We start from the raw sequence: 21,711 nt of genomic DNA, 5'->3' as shown, positions 1-21,711 counted from the left end.
AAACCAAGCCAGTGTTTCCTATGGTGTAGGCTGTGCCCCTCTGATCAGTTAGGGAATCAGAGGGCCCCAGGTCACATTTGGAAGTAGAGAAAGGGTGGAGCACAACTGAGTGAGGCATAAAAAGATGAGTCACATGTACTCTTTGATGAGACTTTTGTTTCTTTTGCTTAGGAGAACTGGAGCCAGAGAGGGTTGATGAATGGCTTTGCCAAGGGGAGCCAGAAGGAGCCTGGATCTTTTGACTCCCAGAATCATTTCCATTAAACTTTATTTATCAAACTATGCTTGGAGGTGATTAGTTTCTGTGAATAGCAAATGTCGACTTGACAGGATCTAGAATGACATAGGAGACAAATTTCTAGTCATGTCTGTAAAGATGTTTCCAGGTTGGGTTAAAGAGGGAAGACCCACCTGCAATGTGGGCAACATGGTTCTATGGGCTGAGATTCTGGACTGGCAATGGAGGGTAAAGCGAGTTGAGAACCAGATACACCTCTCTCTGCTTCCTGCCTATGCAATGCGACCAGCTGCCTCACCTTTCTGCTGCCATGAACCTCCCTTCCTTGACACACTGCCCTCTAAGACTCTGGGTCAAAATAAACCCCCCTTCCTTTAAATTTTTATGTCACCTCAGCAGCTGATGTGCCATTCCTTCCGGGAGCAGTTCTGGTGCTTCCGGAGCTACCAGGCTTTCTCTCCTCCATCTCTTACAGTCCTTCTGCCCCTCAATTTTTTGGGATCAGTGGTTGTGTGGGATGAGGATGGTGCATTGAGGGGTAAATGAGCACCCAAGGTCAGATGACCCATGACTCTATAAATAACTTCTGGTATCTCAGGGTCTGCAAAAGTCCACAGCTAATTCCTCTCTGAAGCTGACAGGCCACTTGAGAAAGAGAGCTACAGCCTCCCTGTAAGAAACGGGGAGGTACCTATGCTGAAGCTATTATAGAGGGCATCTTTGAAAATAGATGCCCTACTGCGGTGATCATGAGCTCTAGGTATCTAGGTGACTCATGCACTCTAGCCTGTAGAAAGCGTTCTTCTAACTATAATGATAAGGCTGGATTATGGGAGGCTCTTGCCTGGCATGCTAAGTGTCTCAGGTTTTGACTTAGAGGAGGAATGAGCTGCCACTTCAATAAATCTCCATTGTGGTTTCGTGCCAGGCACTCTTCTGAGGAGTATCGTCAATATTTACTCATTTAGTTCACATCTCAGCCTCTAGGTTTCAGAGGTCTTTCCTAGCTACAGTTGTAGTCAGTAGTCTGAGAAGTGCCGAGATGTGCTAAAATAATTTGTTTTTCTTTCTGATTTGAAGACAGGAGGGTGAGCATACTTAATAGAATTTAGAACTATGTCACCGACAGAGTGAATTAATCAACAGTCAAACCCAAGGAGAAAGGTCAACTGCCTACTTTCTCTTGGCAGAAGAAACTGGGAATAGGATTGTTCTTCCAAAGATTCATCACTTTTTGATGCTTTCCAGAAGTGGCAATGAATTTGCAATGATCCATCTTTTTTTTTTTTTCATTAAATTTTTTTTTCTCATGTATTTTAGTCCAGCTACTTTGGTACATGGGATATGATGGTTTCTGGAAACGCCCACTTAAAACCATGTGGAGATCAAACCTGTGCCCTTGGCTGACTGAACCAATGTTTTACATAGTGCTAGAAGTGGATCCCCAAGAAACACTTTGTTGAGTTAATTTATCACCATGTGTCAAAACTGATCATGACCTTGGAAACAGCTAGATTTGGCGTTGATAAAGAGCTAAAGTAGAATAGTTTCCTGGAGCATAAGGGGAAAGAGATTTTCTTTTTCCTCTTAAAGAATCAAGGAATTTTTTTCATGCTTCTTATGTGTATGTTTTATATGTTAACTTTTAAATCCCACAGTACTCTGATTGAATCTCCATTTCACAGATGAGGGAACTAAGTTAAATGATGTGCTGAAGGTAAATATGTGAGGGTCAGAATTCAGACTACACTCTCCCTGCAGAACCCATTATTTTTTCCAATTCATCCCCAGTTCAAAAATGAATTGTCCCTAGGAGCATTCCTTGACCATAGCACGCTATTAATGGATCTTTCCATGCCCCGGCCTACTGACAAGGAATACCAACAGTTAAAGCCCTTTGTCTATAATTAAGCCTTGGTTCCCTTAACAACGCTACCATGTAATTAAACGGATTTTGCCAACGGGCAGATATGCTTCACTAGAGAATCTGAGAAGAGCCCTTTACATTACGCTCTGTTTCTTGTTCATGGTCAAGTCTGGGCTTGGAGCTGAAACACAGGAAGAATGTCTAGAATGCTGTTGGCCCAGAACTTGCCCATGCCTAAGGAGGCTGCAGGGTGCATTTCCTGTGCAGCCACTAAAACGCCTAACTTACTTCTGCTCATTGTTTCCCTCAGTGAAATATGTTGGATGAAGAAAATGCCAGTGGCCTAATATCTACCCTTCTCTTGGAGCAGCCTCCATTAACTTGAACAGCAAACCTCACAGTTATTAATCATCAGAAATGAAAAATGTCTCTTTTTCAAAAGTGTAATTATCAGAGGTCTCACCGTGTCTAGAAGGAAGATGTATTTGCCATTATCAGCACATTCTGTATTTAGTCTCTAAAAAAATTTGGCTTACACCACAGTTTATGCACCACATTTTTCTTAGAGCTAGAATAAGGCACTGAAAACATGAGGATGACATTAAAGAGTTAATTACACACTATGTTACAGTGGGACTATGTCAAAGGGAACCCACAGGGAGCTGATAATTCTCCTGCACCTATAAAACTCTGGGTTTACAAATGCAAGTCAAAGAAAAAGCTATTAGGGTTGTAACTAAAAGTTGCTTGGATTAAAGATCGTTAAATGAAAGCGTAATAGGTAAGGTCACTTGGGCCCAGATACCAATCCAGATTTTCTAGATTTTAAGTTTCCCGAAGGCCACGATCCAAATGTCATGTACTGAGGACCTTACTGTGCCCTCTCATCCCAGCGGGAGCCTTGAGAGGACACGTAGTCACTACCTCATAGCAGCCCAACCTCCACCACAGCAGAGGAGCCCAGATGCTGGAGATTACGACCTCTTGAGTGCAGTGGAATGCATGCCAGACTAAAAGGCAGGATTAATTTATAACACTCTCTACCTGTTTGCAATATGTGCTCGGCTTATTATCCGCACGCGTTGTGTTGCACGGTAATTACAGTGTTGGAAACAACCTGCAGCACGTGACCGCTGTGGTTGAGTTTAAGAGGGGGGCATTTGTCATGTTCCAGTCCGCACATCTGGCTCCATCATATCTACCACATGATTAATGCAGGAATAGATTACAATGAAACCCTTTCGTATCAGTTTTATTTGCTAGGAAATGGAGCACTTTTCTTTCATCTCTCCCTAGTCCCTTTTCTCCCCTTCTAGGCTGAACTCAAATTTCCAGTCCTGGGGTCCATCTGAGTGAAGACAGAGAACCTGCCTTGGCCTTTGTTCAGTTCCCCAGCCACAACCACGAAGGATGTGGATCCGCATCCTTTGTTTTCAAAAGCACACCCACCACTAGCCAGAGAAAACCGAACCTTCACTCCAAAGTAGAGGAGATCAGGACCCTCAATCAGATCAAACCACAGGAATTACATTCTAAATTTTAAACTCCCTTTTATTGAAATATAAGTTTGTTTAGTCTATTTACACCACAATTTATGCACATATATACATAGAAGGCAAATTCTGTCAAATAAAAAAGTTTTTTTCCTACTAAAAAATTAAAAATTAAAATAAAAACAAAGTAAAGTGCATGAAACTTTTTTTTTTTTTTCTGGTGAACATTATCATTGTCAACATTTTGGTCAGCTGGGAGAAGCAGGAGGAAATTCATTACTGACTGCATACAACTAGTCCTGAATTCATAGCCTTCAGGCCAAAATGACAGGAGTTCAGGAATGGTTCAGACAAATTGCCAGGGTCTGTAGGGCTCCCAGGGGCGGGGGAGTGTTGCTCTCTTTGTCCTATCCAGAGCTGTCCCTCAGATTGGAACAGTTATCTCAGCATCGCGGCGCTGGAACAAAGGGAGAACACAGGAAGGGGGCTCCACCAACCCGTGTCACCGCCTACTCTGGGGCCACTGGCGCTGCGTTTGGTAGGAAATAGCGGGATCAGTTCAAGGGCTCAAACGGAAGTTTTCCTTTTTTGGAAGGGGTGTGTGTGTTTGGGGGTGGGGGGAGCGACAAGAATGGACTGCATCTCCCATAGAGACTGCCTTTCGGGGGCCAAACCCCAGCAGCCAGTTTCTTCGGATCCAATCTCCACACAAGCACAGAAAAGAATCCTTTTTTTTTTTTTTTTTTTATAAGCTAGGTGGAGGGAATGTTAACACTTCTCGCCTCGGTGAGTTTGCCCTTCCAGAACTTGGAAAGGAAACAGCCTGGCACGAAAAGAAAGGGGGCAAGTGGGTAAGACACAAGTTTTAGACAGCTTCGCGATCAGGCCACTGGGTGGGCGTTGGCTTGTTGTTCCCAGACAGTGGCGGAGAAGGCAGCCCCAACCCTCCTCACTCATATCCCAGTCCCTCTCTTCCACGGAGTGCTAGTAAGTCCCCGGGCCGGCGGCCGTACTTGGCCTTGCAGTGCAAAATGTGCTTGGCGAGGAAGTCAAGGCGGCGCTGTAGCAGCCGAGCGTGGGGGTCTGCGAGCTCCGCCAGCTCCGGGAAACGCGGTTCGTGGCGACTGTAGAGGCGCAGCAGCCGGGCAGCCGCGTCCTGACCCCGGTGCAGCTCCAAGACGCGCCTGGCCGTCCGCTCCCGGAACACACACACCGACTGTAAGAGCGGCTCGTTATACTTGTCCCACATGCCGGCCACCCGATAGCCGTGCACCAAGCCCGCCTCATTGTCCAGAAAGACCAACGCCCCTCCCGGTCCCCGGTGCAGGTTGCTCGTGGCGCGGTGCATAACGCGCGGGTCCCACTGCAAGCTGAAGAGGTTGCTTACGAGCCGGTCGAAGTTGGCCGTCAGGTAATCGAAGAGGATCAGATCGGTCCACTGTACCAGGTCCACCAGCTCTGCCCGGCTGAGGTTGGTCAGCTCGCCCCCGGCGTCGCGCAGGGGCCGCAGACGGCCGTCCTCCGATCGCCAGGGCTCGGGCACCACCACATCGGTGAGGTTAGGCAGCCAGCGCGTCAGGCTCACCACGCTGCCCTCGGTCCAGTGCGCCGTGCGCAGCTCGTCCTGCACCTGCGCCCACTGCGCGCCCCGAGCCTCCACCCGAGCCAGCGCCAGCGGCGGCACGTGGCGCTGGAGGCCCAGCAGGCGCGCAAGGTAGTAGGACAGGGCCTCGCCTTGGATCTGCTCCGGGTTGATGCCGTAGCGCACGCAGGCACGGGTGCCGTCGGCAAAGCGGGCGAGGCGGTTGGAGCTGCGTCCGCAGCCGCCGCGATCCAGGGCCACCACCCGGGCGCCCCGCGCCACTTCCAGCCAGGCTGCTGCCTGGGCTTCGGAGAAGCCCCGGGGCACCTGCTCCTCCAGGCCGTGGCTCCAGAAGACGCCCCCCTGCACCGCCGTGCGCTCCGCCCGCCCGGGCAGCTTGGCCGGCACGTGCTGTCCGCGATGGTCCGGGTGCCTCCCGGGCGGGTTATCCGCACCCGCCGCCAGGGTGAGAAGCGCCCGGAAAGTTTTCAGGGAGCCGCCGCCGCGGGCGTCCCACGCTAGGGGCGGGGGCAGTGGGAAGCGCGGCTCGGGCGCCGGGCCGCCGCTCTGGGTCGGAGGCCGGGGGAGTCGATCTCCGGGCGATCGGGAGGCTGGCAGCTCGGTCCGTGGAGGCAGGAGCCTTCCCCAAAGCGTCAGCAGCGAGCCCAACGCCAGCAGCCAGAGCCCCGCGGCGGCGGCGGCGGCGGCGGCGGCGGAGGCGCCCCGCATCCTCCGCCCCATGCTCCTGCCGGCGCGCCGGTGCCACCACCGCCGCTTCAAGCCAAGCCCGGGCGCCCGGGTGCGGGCGGCGAGGCGGGCCCAGCTGCTGGCTGGCTCCGGGGCTTCGGGTACCGGAGCCCCATGGCTGCTGCGGAGAGCTGCGGGGCTCTGGCCGGAGCTCTGCCCCGGCGCTGGGAACTCGCCTGGCCGTGGCTTCCCAGCTGCTTTTGTATTTCGCTGTGAGACCCTCCGGCGGGCGCGATTCACAGGCGCCCGGACCACGTGGGAGCGAGGGGGATCCCCCTCCCCCTCCTCTGCCTCCTCTCCCCGCCCCCCACTCCCCCGCCCCTTCCCTTCCTCTTCCCCTTAAAGCGGCAACCGATTCTTCCAGGAGCAAGAGGTGGCCCCATGATCTGTCCCGGACTTCGGGGCGGGGAGGGAGCCTGGCTGGCAGCGCCCGTGCGGGGGCGTCGGAGCGGGAGGGGCAGAGAGCAAATCTAGGGCCTGGAGGTAGCCCCGTGCAGGGCTTTGGTTGGAGTGGGATGGTCGCCTAGTCCTCTCGCTTGGACTGTATGTATCTGATCTCCTGAAGACTTCTGACTGGCCCCCACCACAGTCCAGGCACTGCCTGGCAAGGGTCGGGGCGGGTCCCTTTGCAACCTCTTTTGGTGTGATTCACGCTGCCTTATGCAAATATCCCTGGGAATGTGTCTAGCCCCAGAGGATGTGACTCTGGCGGGGTGAGGAGCCATCTGTAGCCAATGACTTTGAACCCACAACCCCTCTCCAGGGCAAGCTTCCTGGTATGGATCATTCCAGGGTTGAGAGCAATGATAATTGACCCCTGTGACTTTTCCCGGGGATTCTCCTGGTCACAAGCCACTTGGTTTTCCCCTTTTCAAGAAAGTTCAATATACAGAAAAAGCGATATAGACAGATATAAGCATTTATTGCCAACATTCTCAATTTGTTTTCAAGTTATCATTTAGTCACTTTACTTCCAGTTACATTTTTTCACCCACACAAAGGAAAATAAACAATTAGCTTACTAGTTTTTTCTAAACTAGTAAGAAAAAAGGAATAGTGGGAAGGGGGACAGTGAAGGAAAACCAAACAAAAACAAAAACCCACCATAAAAACCAATGCATCTTTCTCAAGATCTTCTTGGGTTCAATCCTACCAGAAAAATCACTTGAAAACAAACTGGATTTTCCCTTCCCTTCTTGTATCCTACATCCCAAACTGGAGATTCAGTCTCGAGATTGGGGCTGCGAGGGTTCAGTCCTCCTGAGAGCCCGGCTTGGCACTGCTAGCGAGCAGCCCCAGGACCTTTTGCAAGCTAGTCAGGGTCTCTTCCAGCTACTCCCGCAACCCCGCAGCCCGAGTTTAGAATCAGTTCCTTTCGCCTTGTGGTTCTTTCTTCTCTTTATGTTGCTCTGCTTGGGGCACATGAGAGGTTTCAGCTGTGCTACATCCGCCTGCACTGTGCATATTTATTCTGGAGTTATAGGATAGACAACGTAATGTTTGTCACAGAGTAGAGACCTTAGCCTCCTGAAACATTACTGACCCCGCACTGACCCAAGACCTTCCTTCCCATTGGTGCGGTGAGTGTGTGCTGGCTGAAGTGTGGGGTCTTTCTTGAATGTGTTCCCGACCACAGGGCTTTTAATAACTCGTATCTGATAAAAGGATTACAATGCCTCCCATATGGATTCAGCACAATATATCAATTCATTAAAAAGTCTTTTTTTTTCCCCCTTGCTTTGTGCAAGCTCCTCCCTTCTCTTTCCCTAGAGAGCAGGGACCGTCTCTTATCAAATTTTTATTTCGTTTGCCAGATGATATAGTATATTACATGAAATGAATTTCATTTTTGTCTTTTGGTTTAACTTCTGGTTGTGTGTATTTTTTTTTTTTTTTTTTTTTTCCTTGCTGCGTTAGGTTCAGTGTGGGCAAACTGTAAGCAAGATCTCCACCTTGTGGGCATAATCAGAACATTCTCTAATTAGAGAACTACATTTTATAGTGTGTGATTAAGTTAAACTTGGAATACTAAATGCCACTGTGGGCCAAGTTATGTCCTGAAGGCAATGGGGCAATTCAAAGTGCTCGGTGCTCGTATTTTGGCAGAAGCTTAGCCAAAGCTAAAATAGCTAAAAAGGCTATCTTAGCAGAAGCTGTGACTGTGTAGCTCCTAATGCTCCATCATGGTGAACTTCGTGGGAGTCTCTCATTGTTTAATAGTGGCCAGGGCACAAAGCCTGGCCCTTACTGAGTATTCAGCGACAATTCGATGATGAACCTGGAATTCGATGAAATGCTGCAAGTAACATTATCAAGTTTGTTGGTTTCTTTAAATATCCCACTGTTACGTGACACAAAGAAACTTTTCTCTGAAGTTTTTAAAAGGAAAGAAAAAAATACTGGAGAGGCCTCTGTATAATGAATGTGAAGGAAGCAAGCACGTGATTATTAGTTGGGGGAAGCTGACTTTAAAACCAGCCACCCCAAATTCCAGACTCTTGCTATCATGTTAAGGGTACTGGTGAAACTGAGGCTTGAAGAACCAGGCTAAGATTTCCTATCTCAGATGATGAGTGCACTTTATTTTTGAGCCTCAGGACTTAACTTAGCCCCAGGACTTAGCATATTGTTTACCAAAACAGGATATATGAGTAAAAGCATTAACCGTTAAAATGCAGAATTGCAAAAACCAGAGGAATGAGCTAGTGAAAGCAAGCACACACAAATATGGCCCGTAGAGTGGAATGCAGTTTGATTGGCAATGACATTTGATTATTTTAGGCAGTGTTAACAGACCTGCCTCTGTTTCCCTGTTAGCTGATAAACCTCCTAGCTTCTTAGCTTTGACGCCTGAAGACATCACCCCTGTTTTCCCTGAGTCTCTGTGGCAGGGAAACATCATCTGTCTTGACCTCCGGCAGCTGCTTAGGGAAGAGGTGCCACACATCTATCCCCAAATAGGAACATATTTTCTCTTTTAAGACTTTCTTAATATTCCTTGAGCTTACACCTCCAATATATTCAAAGTTGCCTGCAGTCCTGTGTGAACAATGATCAGTCTCATAGAACTGCACTTTCTGGGCAACAGAGAAGAGGTGAGTGAGCACTGGGAGCCGAGAATGAGGCTTGAAGTTGGAAGACTTTCTGAGTCTGGCTTTTCCATTTTCTGGCTTGTTCCTTGGGCTAGTTTTTATCTTCCCTGCATTTCAATTTCTCAGCTTGAGAAATGAGGATAATAAATCGCACCTAACTTACAGGTTGTTATGCAGCTCAAGTGAAATATTAACAGTAACCATAACAACAGCATTAGCAGGCACTTATTGAGTCCTCACTTATGGGTGTGATGTGGGACTCAGCTCAGCATGGGCTTTATTAACCCATGTAGCCCTCTCAACAAATATTATCACTGTCCTCTGTTGGAGAGATGGCAAAACAGAAGCATAGCCAGAAGTTTACTGGCCTGATGTCACATGGCTGCCAAGTTACAGAGCTGAGGTTCCATTTGTGTATTGTCAATGGCGAAGGCAATGTCAAATGCCTGCAAAATGATTGCGTTAAATGAAAGGTTCAACTCAAACTAAGTTTTGCCTTGAAACATTCTTTGGGGTTGCTACTGAGTGAAATGGTGAAGAGTCTCTCTCTGTTGTCCCGCCTGCAGTCCTGCCTTCAATGTGTACCTTAAGCTCTTTCTTTACGGTGGAATCTGCTTCTTTGGTTGCAGTGATGGCAGGCATTCATCATGTGCCTGGCTCCAGCGAACTCACGCTAAAAGCCCAGAGCCTGCAGAAAGCTTCAGGCAACCCGCATTTGCTTCCTCTCCACCTGGCTGCCTCCCTTCTGATTTTTGCTGGATTTTCTGCTGAGTTACATACCCCTCCCAGAGACAGAGATACCCAAGTGCACTTTAAAAAAAAATGTTTCTACAAAAGAAAGAGACGAAGCAGAATGTGGTGGTACCCACCGGTAGATCCCTCTTTCTGGGAGGTGGAAGCAAGATTGTAAGTTTGAGGCCAGCCTGGGCTGTGTGTTGAGATCCTGTCCCAGTAAACCAAGGTACCCTTTGAGAAACAGTACAAACAGAGGAGAGAGCAAAGAGGATTCTTGACACTCTGATTCTAAAGTGATTCTATGACTTCAGTGTTGGCCAATACTGTTAACCTTGTACAGCTTTCTAACTCTCTCAGCTACAATTCTGTTATGGTCTGGTATGTACTATCCCCTCCAGGCTTGTGTATTGAATTCGCAACACTAATGCCATTGTATTAGCTTCAGGGGCCTCTGGAAAAATGATTGGATCATGGGAATAATGTCCTTGTAAAAAGTCCCCGTATCTAGTGCTCTTTTGGTCATATGAAGACCCAGTCAGAAAACTGCTCATATGAATCTGTATTCTCATGTACCTTGATCTTGGGCTCCTCAGTCTTCAGAAGTGTGATAAATCTGATTTGCTTTTTGAGCTACACAGATTATGATACTTTGCTATAACCGAAACCATGGAAAGTAAAAGAATGGATAAGAGGAAATTACTCCAATTACTTGTTCCAGCTAAATCCCATAGCTGTCTCAGGGAATGACAGGGGACAAAACAGTTTTTAAGTGTACTTAACCTGTGTGTCTGAGTGAACCCCACTTCTAAGAATACACAGTATTCCTGAAAAGAAAGACGTGGTGCAAGCCCTTTCAACCCATGCTACCATGTTTGATTCTCTTTATTCCGGGTGGCTCACTTTTGAACCTGTGTTTGAAGAAGGTGTGCATAGTCACTGGCTGGAGACAAGTACTCGTTGTAAGGGGGAGGGAATAGGCAAGTTAATTTAGCAATACGCGGCACGTATTTGCATCCTACAGAAGATGATGTAAGACTTCTGGGCTGGGCATTCGGGGTCAGGTTTTCCTTTTCTCTACCTTCTGCATCCTATCTACAATGACTGAGCAGCATCATATACCTCACCACCTAATTGTAGGCCTGGGATCAAGGGGCCAAGGATGATTGACTGACCCCTGTGAAACTGTGAGCGAAAGGAGCTCTCCCAGTAGCTGCTTAAATTCCCTCAGAGACTTTAGTCACAGCTGTGGAAAAGTAGCTAATTCAAGTGGTGTGGTCCAGATATGGATGGAGGTTCTGCACTCTGGGTAGGCATCTTGTAGGGGAAAGGTGACTTAAGTCCGTACTTTTTAGCAGGGGAGAAAGATGGAAAGAAGCAGAGTTCCTGGTTTTCATTTGCCCGAGTTCAGTGGCACATGACTGCTCTTCCCTGGACTTCTGTGGCATTTGAATTCATTCTGAATTGGAATTGCTTGCAGTCGAGTTCTATATGCTATGTGCCCTTACAGGAGAGCAGGCGAACTAGAGAGGGGGGCAGGCATTTAAACAGCTTAATCACAGATGGACTGCTGGGGAGGCTGCACTTTTGTCTTTTGGGAGCATGCGCGCCACAGCCAGGCTGTCCCATCTAAGGAAAATCACCTTACCTCTCTGGGCCTGTTAACTCATCTGTGAAGAGAGGATGTTTCATTTCCGTATAGATGGGATTGTGCCTTCCACATTTAGTAATTGCTCAATAAATTTGTATTGCGTGCTATATCACAGCCTTGGGACTTTCTTTAGAAAGTACATTGGGAACAACTGATCCTGCCAGGGAAGTCCAGGAAGGCTTCCCTGAGGAAGCAGATGTTAGGACGGGTCTTGGAGGGCATGTTAGGACTATTAAGTCCCAGTCTGAGGAGTAAAGGACCACAGAAAAATCATCAGGTGAGTGCAGTGGCCAGGTACCTAAGAGCGCATTGCTGCACCTTTCAGGTCCTCCATTTCTTCATCCTTGAAAGCATTTGAGTGAATGAATTTGTTTAGTCCTCTTCTGATGAATGAATCGAGTGCTAAGCCCCTCCCTAGATGGAGAAGTTTGGGATGAGAACTTCACCACCACTCCTGGACGGTCTGTCTCAAACCACCCTAAAGAATGTACCTAACAAACATTTTCTGCTAGAAATAGAGCTCTCCTCTATTTGTTGATTTTGACCCTTCCGGCTGCCCAGAGTTTTACCCAGTGCGCAATTAGCGATTCTGCACCTCTCCAGCTTCCCCAGGCCCATGTCTCATCAGTCACAGAGACACTGAAGCTTAATTAAGCTTGTAAAGCTTTCTGATTTCCTCCCATGAAAGGTGGCCCGTGAGTACCAGGTTTTATTTTGGCGGCTCCTGCCAAGTGTTATTATAAATAGGACTTAGCGCTATGTGGCTGAGCTCTTAGGGTGATAATGTGTCAAGACCAATCGAGGCTGCGGAGAGCAGAGATATTATCATAATGGTTCCATCATCTGCGGTGGGTGTTAATGGAAGTGGACGTGAAAGGGAAAAGGAAGTACTGCAGGCAACAGAGCCGGGATGGCGGCAACTGCAAGTGAAATATCGCAGCTCCTGGGATCTCCATCATAATCATTAACTCTATTAGCCTCGGAGCTATCCTTCTGCCATCTCTCCCAGATCAGGCTTGGCTCAAATAAAAAATGGATGCTTTAACTCCAAATGAAAATATATTCCTTCGCTGCCTTTTAAAATCCATTTATGTTAAAATGATGGCCAGCAGGTAAGTAATTTATAACTGGGGGCTCACCGCAGTGCGGGAGACTGTCCTCAGAGTCCCGCTGCAGCTCTAGTGGGAGACTAAGGGACTCTGGACCCAGGGAAGGATGGTGCCTCTGGACTGCAAAGCTGCTGGAAGGGAGATGGGATGCTTGCTTGGGGGGGGAATAATGAACACAGAGGAGCTTCCTGTTTCCACGAAGAACTGGGCCCATTTTCCTCGGTGATGCAGCCTTAGTTGAGAAGGCACCAGCTTCCTCTTCTCCAGGCTTTGGCTGAAAATCATTTTGTGCCTCCTGTGGTAATGGCAGTTATCGTGACAATGGTATGAGCCAGTTGCCACCTGAAGCTTCTCTGTATCCAAACTCCTATCTGGGCTGGGAGGACCCAAAGACTTTCTGCCCATCTGTAGCGTCCCTCAAGCTGGAGCTTTGTCCCTCAGGCTTGCCTCTTTGCATCCACTTCCTGCATTCAACAAAGGTTTCTTTTTCTCTATTTTATTTTAAATTATTTATTTATTTTTACTTTATGTGCATTGGTGTTGTGTCTGCATATGTGTCTGTCCGCATGTATGAAGGTGTTGGATCTCCTAGAGCTGGAGTTGCAGACAGTTGTGAGCTGCCATGTGGGTGTGGGATTTGAACCAGGGTCCTCTGGAAAAGCAGCGAGTGTTCTTAACAGCTGAGCCATCCCTTCACCCCCTATTTTACTTTTTTTTTTAAAATTGTACTCGTGTGTGTGTGTGTGTGTGTGTGTGTGTGTGTATGTGTGTGTGTGTGCGGGTGCGTACATGTGGGTGGGTGTGGGTGGGTGCATTCGCCACAGTTGGAGGTAGGAGGACAACTTTTAGGAGTTGGCCCTCTCCTTCCACTAATTGGGTCTCAGGGATTGAATTCGGGTCATCAGGCTTGTTGGCAGACGTCTTTACCTGCTGAGCCACCTCACAGAAGTGAAGTCCCATTACCAGCTCTTCTCCCTCATGTATCAGCAGTTCAGTGAGTATCCTGGAGCTCTGAGGCGCTCCTCCCTTCATGCTCTCCATGTACCCCCCTCTCTTCCTCTGCTCTCTCCTTTCTTCTCTGTGGAGACAGAAGAGAGATCTCCCTCTCACGTGTAGAACACATTCACATTGTCCACTCCTCCGTCTCAGCTTCAGATCCAGCTTTCTCCAGGTGTAGGCTTGGGGAACTTATGGGAGATGTTTTGGTGAACAAAATTTGATATTTACTGCATGTCCACTTCCTGCCAGAAGGATGCCTAGAGTCTTTAACTCCTGCTTCTCATTCCCATTTAATTGATGGGAAATTTGGGGAGCTAGGCTTGGCTTCCAAGACTGCTACTATGGAACAAAGGAGGAACACCCACTACAGTCTGCTGAAAGCCCCAAGTTATTTTAATCACAACATAGTCTGAGCACCCCCCCATCCAAAAATCCCAAATTCAAAAGTGCTACAAGACCCTAAACATTCTGAGTGCAGACATGACATCACAAATGAAAAATTCCACACCTGATCTCATGTGATGGGTTGCAGTCAAAACACAGGTGCAGTAAGAACATTGCATAAGTTACCTTCAGGCTAAGCACGTGAAGCATATATGAACATGCATAAAGTGAATTTTGTGTTTAGGCTGGGTCGGGGGTGAGAATTCCCATGACATCTCATGATCGATATATGCACGTGTTCCAAAACCCACGGTGTTTAACATCTGAAATATACATTTTGGATAAGGGGTACAGTATGCAGCTTATATGTCATGGATTCTGGGGCACAGAAGCTCCTTGGATAGTCAGCAAAGGGGACTCCCCTACTTGGTCCTGGTGCATTGTCTCCTCCAAGATTGTTTGAAGTTGGTGCTTTGCACCCTGAATCTCTCCTTCCTTGTTGAGGGCTGGAGCCCAGGACTACTCACAGGGAGATGGGGTATGAGAAGGGTGGGCTTTAGGATTAATAGCTTATGACGGGGTTCAGAATGGTTGGCAGGGAAAGGGGGTATGGACTGATAGCTGTGAGGATAGCCCCATCTCTGTTTTGGACCCAGATTGATCTTGGCAAGGATGGAGTAGAAAACTGGCTGTCAGATCCACTGAGGTTCTGACCTCTTCTCCCTGGAGCCAACTCTGAGTTGTCACAGAAAAGGTGTCCTAGCGGGGCTGGGCATGTTTGCTATGACATGGGGACTGGCTTTGGAGTATCTCCAGCTGCCTTTCATCTCTCCAAAGGAAAAAGGAGGAAAGAAAGCCTGGAGGCCATTTCCTGCTGAGATTAGAGACTGGCTGTGGGTCTAGGGACAACCGATCTAAGGAACAGCAAAAGCATGGCTGGGGAATTACGGTAGTGGTACATCCGTATAGTTCTCATATGGTATATTCATATGTATTCATATTGAAGGGACTCCAGCCAGCCCAAGAGTGGCCAACGTAGCTCTGGCAGGCCTTGCCCTTCTTCCCCATCCCCTCTGCTTTGTTAAAAGCCATTAAATTACTTTCCTAAAGCTAGCCCCTAAGGTCTCTTACCTTATTTGGCCACTTCCTCCTCTTGAGGCCAATTACCAAGGTCCAGCTATCAAAGTATTGAAGTCCAGCAATCAACCCCCCCCCCTTTTGGCCACCCTAATTAACATGCCCAATTAGATTTAAACACTGCATCCTAACAGGGGATTTCCCCTTTTACCAGTATAAGATGCCATTTGCCTATGGGCTGCATCTGTCTCCTCTCTATTCAGAGGCAGTCCTTTATCAACCTCCCCTACCCCCCCACCCCCACCAGGGACAAATATCCCTTCTCTCCTCTTTCTTGTTTCTGTCCCCTTCTCCCTCATTCTCTATTTCCCGTCTTTGTCTCTTATTCCCTGCCCTTTGTCCCTCTGGGGCAAATAAATCTCCTTTGTGCTGAGAACTTGGTCTTGGGGTGTCTTGTGCCAACACCGGTCCCTTTACATATAATTCATATTCCGTTTTGTTAGTCTGGCTGAAGTTTCAGCCTGCCAAGGTAGGGCAACAAGGGAAGGTGAGTGGCTGCTTTTGATGAAGAGAAAAACAGCCTTCAGAGAGATGTGAGGCAACTCCTGGGTTCATGGCTAGTTTCCAACAATCCTGCAACAGGAATGCATTTTACCTGAAGCCTACTTCACTGGCTCACACGATAACTCCCCCACCCACAACCCAGCACCCAGAGAATTTGCTCAATGCTGCTCACATGTACACTTTCTGTCACCTTCCAGGGTTTTCCATGGCCCCAAATCCTTACCGTCATCCATAAGCCAGCTACACGTGTCTGTTTCATGTATGTTATACCTGCCACAGAAATGCCAGTCATGAGGACCGGAAAAGAAACCAGCTAATTGCTAAAAGACTGGAACATTCCAAGCTCCACTTTCATTTGATATACTTTCTGTCTTGCTTTTCAGGAAAATGACTGTGTGTGTGTGTGTGTGTGTGTGTGTGTGTGTGTGTGAGAGAGAGAGAGAGAGAGAGAGAGAGAGAGGGAGAGACACTGGGGGAAAGAGAACAAGACTATTTTGAAATTATTTTCTCTGAGTGCCTGTTTCTATTGGTTACCACAAGAACTAATCAAAGCAGCCAGAGACACAAAGACAAACTGTTTTCTGAGCGAAATGAAAAGGAAGAAAGGAGAGTAAGAAAGAAGGAAAGGAAGAAAAAAAAAAGAAACAAAAATATAAAGTGACCCCGAGATGCTCAAGAGGAAATGGTAAAAAACAAAGTGCCTCCTTTATTTTCCTGCCTCCATGCTGGTCTGTGCTGGATCCCTTCATGCCTACCAGGTGAAACCAAGCCTACCGATCAAAGCACTCTATGCACTGTGACCTTTCCCCTTTAGGGGGCCATGGAACTGGGGGCCATGGTGGATCTCCGTGGTTGTTCAGAATCTACAAGCATGCTTGGATGACACAGGAGTTTTCCCACATTGGTTTCCTCCTTTTCAAAATGAGACATTCTTGCTTGTTCACAGGAGTGTTCTGACTCAAATGGGATTATGGGATTAGAAACAGTAAAACAGGTGACATACTGGCTCCAGAATATAGTGGTTTTAATCAATATTAAAAGCCCCGGCTGTGTAGACAACTGTTATATTTTAGCTGTGAGATATAATTTTGTATACATTTCACTCCTTTTTATAGAGCATTTTGCATGCACGTGGTGTGTGTGTGTGTATGTGTGTGTGTGTGTGTGTGTGTGGTTGCACATATTAAGATCAGATGCAGAGTAATAAAGAATGTAACACTTTGAACACCTGCATGTGTGTGACCGTACAATGGGCAAGCATCACACTGGCATCAACAGCAAGCTATTGCATTGTGGAAGAACTGGAGCCAAGAGGCACAGACAAGTGCTGTGCTGTGTAAGCAACTGTAAGCAGGAATTGTTGTTGTGTTTGTTTTTGGTGTTGAGACTGGCTCTCACTATGTAGCCCAGGCTAGCCTTGAACTCAAGGACCCTCCTTCCTCGGCCTTATGAATGATTGGGTTGCAGATGTTGCCATGGCCGTATCAACAGAAGGCTTTCTATTAAGGGCGTAGCCATGATATGTCCCAGTTCACCATTGATTTATGCTTTTACCTTTCAGGAAGGAGGAATTTGATTGGTCCACGTGGAGACAAAGATTCAAGCCTTTGCCAAGTGACAGAGCAGGTATTGTTAAAAGGAAACTCTGCATGGGACCATCATTCCCCGTGTCGTACTCCCAAGATTTTTGTGTTGTTTGATTTTCAAAAGAAAGTATAGCCTTGCATTCCTTTTTAAAATAATAATGAAAGCTCCCTGATGGTGAACAAAGCAGGCGGAGCTAGACTGTAAGATCTCAACAAAAAGCATTTTGTGTGTCTTCTATGGGGAGCCAATAAAAATTGAAACCAAGCAGCACGATCCATCATTTATTTGCTGTGTACTACATGACAGAGTGACACATTGCCTTGGGTCTGAGTAAACGGTGATGGCTCTCCCCATGCCCTGCAATGACAACAGGACTTGCCTTTGTAGTTCCAGTGCTTAGAAGATCCAGCATTTCCATACATTTGCTCAGTTCTGACTGACAGATTAATGAAGGCAGCCATCTGAGAGCTTGATTTGGGTAAAGGAAAGTAAATAGGTACTAGCCCATTTTTTTTTCCTGTAGCTAGCTGTTTTATATTGATAAAGAATACAGAAAGTATGCAGAAGATTGCAGTTGGGGGACAAGGGCAGGCCAAGGAGAGCAAACATCCCATCACCCCGGGGCAGGATGATTTAGGGTTTGCCTGGAATAAGCTCAAAGGCAGACTGCATTTTTCTCCGCTGCCTATTTGTGTTTCCCAGGAAAGAGGAGCCCAGCCAGGGCTGGAGAGGTTGAAGAAAGACTGAGAGGCTGAGAAGTGGAGCCCGGCCATCTGAGAGAGACTAGGAATGCTTTCACCCTTAGCAATGCTTCCTGGCAACGTCTGCCCACAGAGGACTTGTCTGGTGGCCTTCCCTTCTCAGCCATGGAGTCCTTCCCAGGGCCAGTAAATCCTCCTTCTGGCTGTCCAACTGGTTCCTTGTGATTTGTTTTGGTTTGGGGGAAGGAGAATGAAATTATGTTGCTGGCAAATGGTGAGAAACTCTGTGTGTGAGGCCAGAGGCATGGCCGTCTCTGATAACTGTGATGGCTGACTGTCAATCAAATGGGCAGAGCTTATTACATGTGAAGCAGCTGGTGTCTCCTTACAAGGGCTCTTGGGTGAAATTTACGAGCCCTATGTATAGCAGAGCAAGTAGGATTCAGAGAACTTATGTGAATACCTCAAGTTGGCACAGCTCTACAGTGGGACAACCAGGTACCAACTGGGGGGGGGGCAGGACATTTCCAAGTCATCCATACTAACCTCTGCAGTTTGGAAAGCCAGGGCACAATGACCCAAAAGCTTGCATCTCTGTGACATATGCCTGGGACCTATCACAGAACTGCGGTATTAAAATCTTACAGATTGAGAATTAGGGCATCCATCATGTTCCCCCAAAGGCTGTAATAGGACTGTGACAATAATGCTGGGATTTGGATCTGAAATGTCCCTTCAAAGGCTATGAGCTGAGGGCTTTTAAGGAGTGATAGGATCTCATTCAGGGGTTATTCCGATGGCATATTTATAACCAAATGAGGCCCTGGACACCATAGAACAAAGGCTCACACTGGAGGAACTAGGTGTCAGGGGCATGTTTTAGTGAATTTTTTTTCTTATCTCTCTCCTCTCCTTATCTCTTGTCTACCAGGAGGTGAGCATCTTTCTTCCACACTTGTTCCCAGCCATGGTTTTTCGCATCTCTAGGGCACAGAAACACGGAATCAAATGAGCATGGACCAAAACCTTTGAGACCATGAGCAAAAATAAAACATTTCTCTTCTGAGTTGATTTTCTCAGACGTATTGTCACAGTGACAGAAAACTGACTTAAAAGCATTATTTTAATTCAAGCCTTTGAGTTTGGTTTCTTTTATTACTAAATATAAAATCTCAACTATTTTCTTTCTTTTTTTTTTTTTGGAGAATTTTGGGATAATTTCATATGTGAATCTATTGGTCTATTGTTTTTTGTTTTGTTTTGTTTTAGCTGTTTATTTATTTATTTTTGGAGCAGTTCTGCAAGTTTATTTAACATTCAGTAGGTTAGTGTTCATCCACATTGACCACCTGTGGATTTTTTTATGTGGTAAAAGGCACATAAGGTACCAGTGTGTAGGGCTTGTTAGGTGGATCCTCATCTTCATTATGTTTTCTGGACAAACATACTTAGATGCGATATGGAACATTCCTTATTCCTTTGGCTCTGACAGCTTTATTGAACCTGGTATCTATGTGCTCATCTGGAATCCCCATCTCCTTCATGGCAAACTAATGAATTTTTCTGAGTGCCCTGGGAGCAAGCTTCTTGAAGCCCACTCTATGGATGTGCTTGTGAATGCTGATGGTGTATTCTTGGGTCATCACCTTTTTGATGGCACAATGGTCCTTCTTCTCACCACCCTTCTTTGCCAGAGCCATTCTGCCGTGCCCATGCAGGGAAAAAGAGTAAGTTTATTGTTAATGGTCAGGAGACCATTGTGAGCAGCCTAAAGTCTATAACAAGCTCAGAAAGGAGAGGAGAACTTTTTCTAAGACCTATATGAAAACATCTTTCTTCCTTCCTTCTTTCCTTCCTTCTTCCCCTCCTGGCCCCTCTCTCTCCCTCTGTCTTCTAGATACTGAACTTGCTAAGTAGCCAGGGATGTCCTTGAAATCCCAGTCTCCTGCATACACCTCCCACAGGCTGGGATTATGGGAGTGTGCCAGCATGTATTGTTTAGGTAGTGCTGGGGATTGACCCCAGGGCTTCAAGCATGTCAGTAGAGGAGCACTTGGCTGAAAGACAACCTCAGTCCCAAATCATTTTCTTTCTTCAGTCTCAGACTCAGGGTGCCCTCTTCTCTGGAGTTGCTGAAGCAGGAAAGGAGGCTGACTGGTTTTATTAGAATTAAAAATACTGTGAATTTGTGTGCTAACTGCCTCTGGCCATAACAGGAATAAAAATGACATTGCTCTGGATGATACCATGCACTAATTAAACCAGCAGAGACAGGAACAACAGAAATACAACAGCAACAGAAATGAGAGTGCTGGGTCTCAGCACACTCCCCTAGCAGGATGGTTGAATTTAAATTTCCATTATTTTGAGTGAATGGGGCCCCAAGGAATCATATAGGGATGGCATTTTATGTGATTTCAGGAAAGTCCCTCTTGTAGCAAGGGAGCTTTTATGAAACTCTGCTGTGCATTGTTGAAAAAGAAAAGTTCCAAATACATGCATTCCTAGAAAAAAAGTCCAGGTAGGTACATACCTAAACGCTAATAGCAGATTACAGGCGGAAACACACTTGAAGAAAAAAGACATTTTTTTCTTTAATAAATAATAAAAAACCCCAGTATTTCTAAAGTCATTAGTTTTTATATGCAGTAGTTATTTTAAAAAGTATTTCTATTAGCATGTTACTTATGCATAAAGATGGGATTCATTGTGACATCTTTCATACACTCACATGTTGTATTTTAATCATAAAACCCTGGTACCCTCTCTTACTCCTCCCAATCTTCTGCCATCCAGCTCTCTCTCTCTCTCTCTCTCTCTCTCTCTGTGTGTGTGTGTGTGTGTGTGTGTGTGTGTGTGTGTGTGTGTGTGTGGTGAGAGAGAGAGAGAGAGAAAGAGCATTATCAGAGTATGGGTGAGAATCTATTTACAGGGACATGAATACCTTACCAGTGGCTAGGCCACTGTAGAAAATCTCTCTGTCTCCACCATCAACCTTTAATTATATAAATCCCTAGACAGAGACAGGCCCATGAGTCTCTCCCTCTCCTGATTAGCCTGATCTTGGGGGGGATTTTGGCACCAGCTCTTTTTGAGCAGACTGGACCAATCATGCGATGGCTTGATTCTGGTATGGTTTATGCTTCACGGCACTCGATTATCGGATGGGAGAAGAGACAGTGACTCTTGAGAAGCAGGATGGTGGATGTGGAGTACTTGCCTAGGTGCTGCAACCCCTCATCCAAACCCCAGCTCTGCACAAAGCCAACATGGTGCCTCACATCCATAATCTTAGCATGCTGGAAGTAGGTAAAGGTCATTCTTGGCTGCAGAGTGAGTTCAAGACCAGCCTGAGAAACATGAGATCCTGTAAGAACTTCTGCTCCCACTACCCTTCATGAAAAATATTCAGAAGCTTCAGTATGTGAGCCTGGGTAATAACTGCCGAGATGAGAAACAAAAGAAGAGGGTGTGAGCCTAAGTGAAAGACATGACTCCAGGTATCATCCGAAGTGACTTAGTAACCTCTGATATGGTCTGAGAGTAGCCCAGTTGCTGATGCTGGACCATAGAGGGACCCAAAGAATCAGGATTTGGCTACAAGGGATTAGAATATTCACAGGAATTTCATGTTGGGAAAAGGAAAACGCTGAAGTCAGATGCCAACCAGAGTGGGAACTGGCTCTGGAAAAGACTTCACACCTTTCTGACCTCTTGTCAGGCTGCTTTGAAGGTGAGAACAAACCAGAGATGACAGTGATGGGTGGGGCTACACCTTGATGAAGGCTGCCCAATTATGCTCAGTTGCCCTCTATTTAAACCTGAACCTCATCCTAGAAACCTGTAATTGGACCTGGGGAAGGGAGGTCACTGGGCCTCTCTGATCCT

The 21,711-nt window shown here is 46.9% G+C and overlaps 1 protein-coding gene and 1 pseudogene across 1 annotated transcript; both read right to left on the bottom strand.

Moving 5' to 3' along the window:
- Positions 1-3,655: 3,655 nt before the first annotated feature.
- On the bottom strand, positions 3,656-6,171 carry Fjx1 (four-jointed box kinase 1). The gene has a single exon (XM_055604255.1). The coding sequence runs from the start codon at positions 5,919-5,921 to the stop codon at positions 4,548-4,550; it is 1,374 nt and encodes a 457-aa protein (XP_055460230.1). The 5' UTR covers positions 5,922-6,171; the 3' UTR covers positions 3,656-4,547.
- Positions 6,172-19,148: 12,977 nt separating this feature from the next.
- On the bottom strand, positions 19,149-19,523 carry LOC129674736 (60S ribosomal protein L31-like; annotated as a pseudogene).
- Positions 19,524-21,711: the final 2,188 nt, after the last annotated feature.

The sequence above is a fragment of the Psammomys obesus genome, unplaced genomic scaffold, assembly GCF_907164565.1.
Source record: "Psammomys obesus unplaced genomic scaffold, mPsaObe1.curated_primary_1811, whole genome shotgun sequence".
Classification (NCBI taxonomy): domain Eukaryota; kingdom Metazoa; phylum Chordata; class Mammalia; order Rodentia; family Muridae; genus Psammomys; species Psammomys obesus.
Note: the sequence above shows the minus strand (reverse complement) of the source record. Positions and strands in the feature narration are given on the sequence as shown.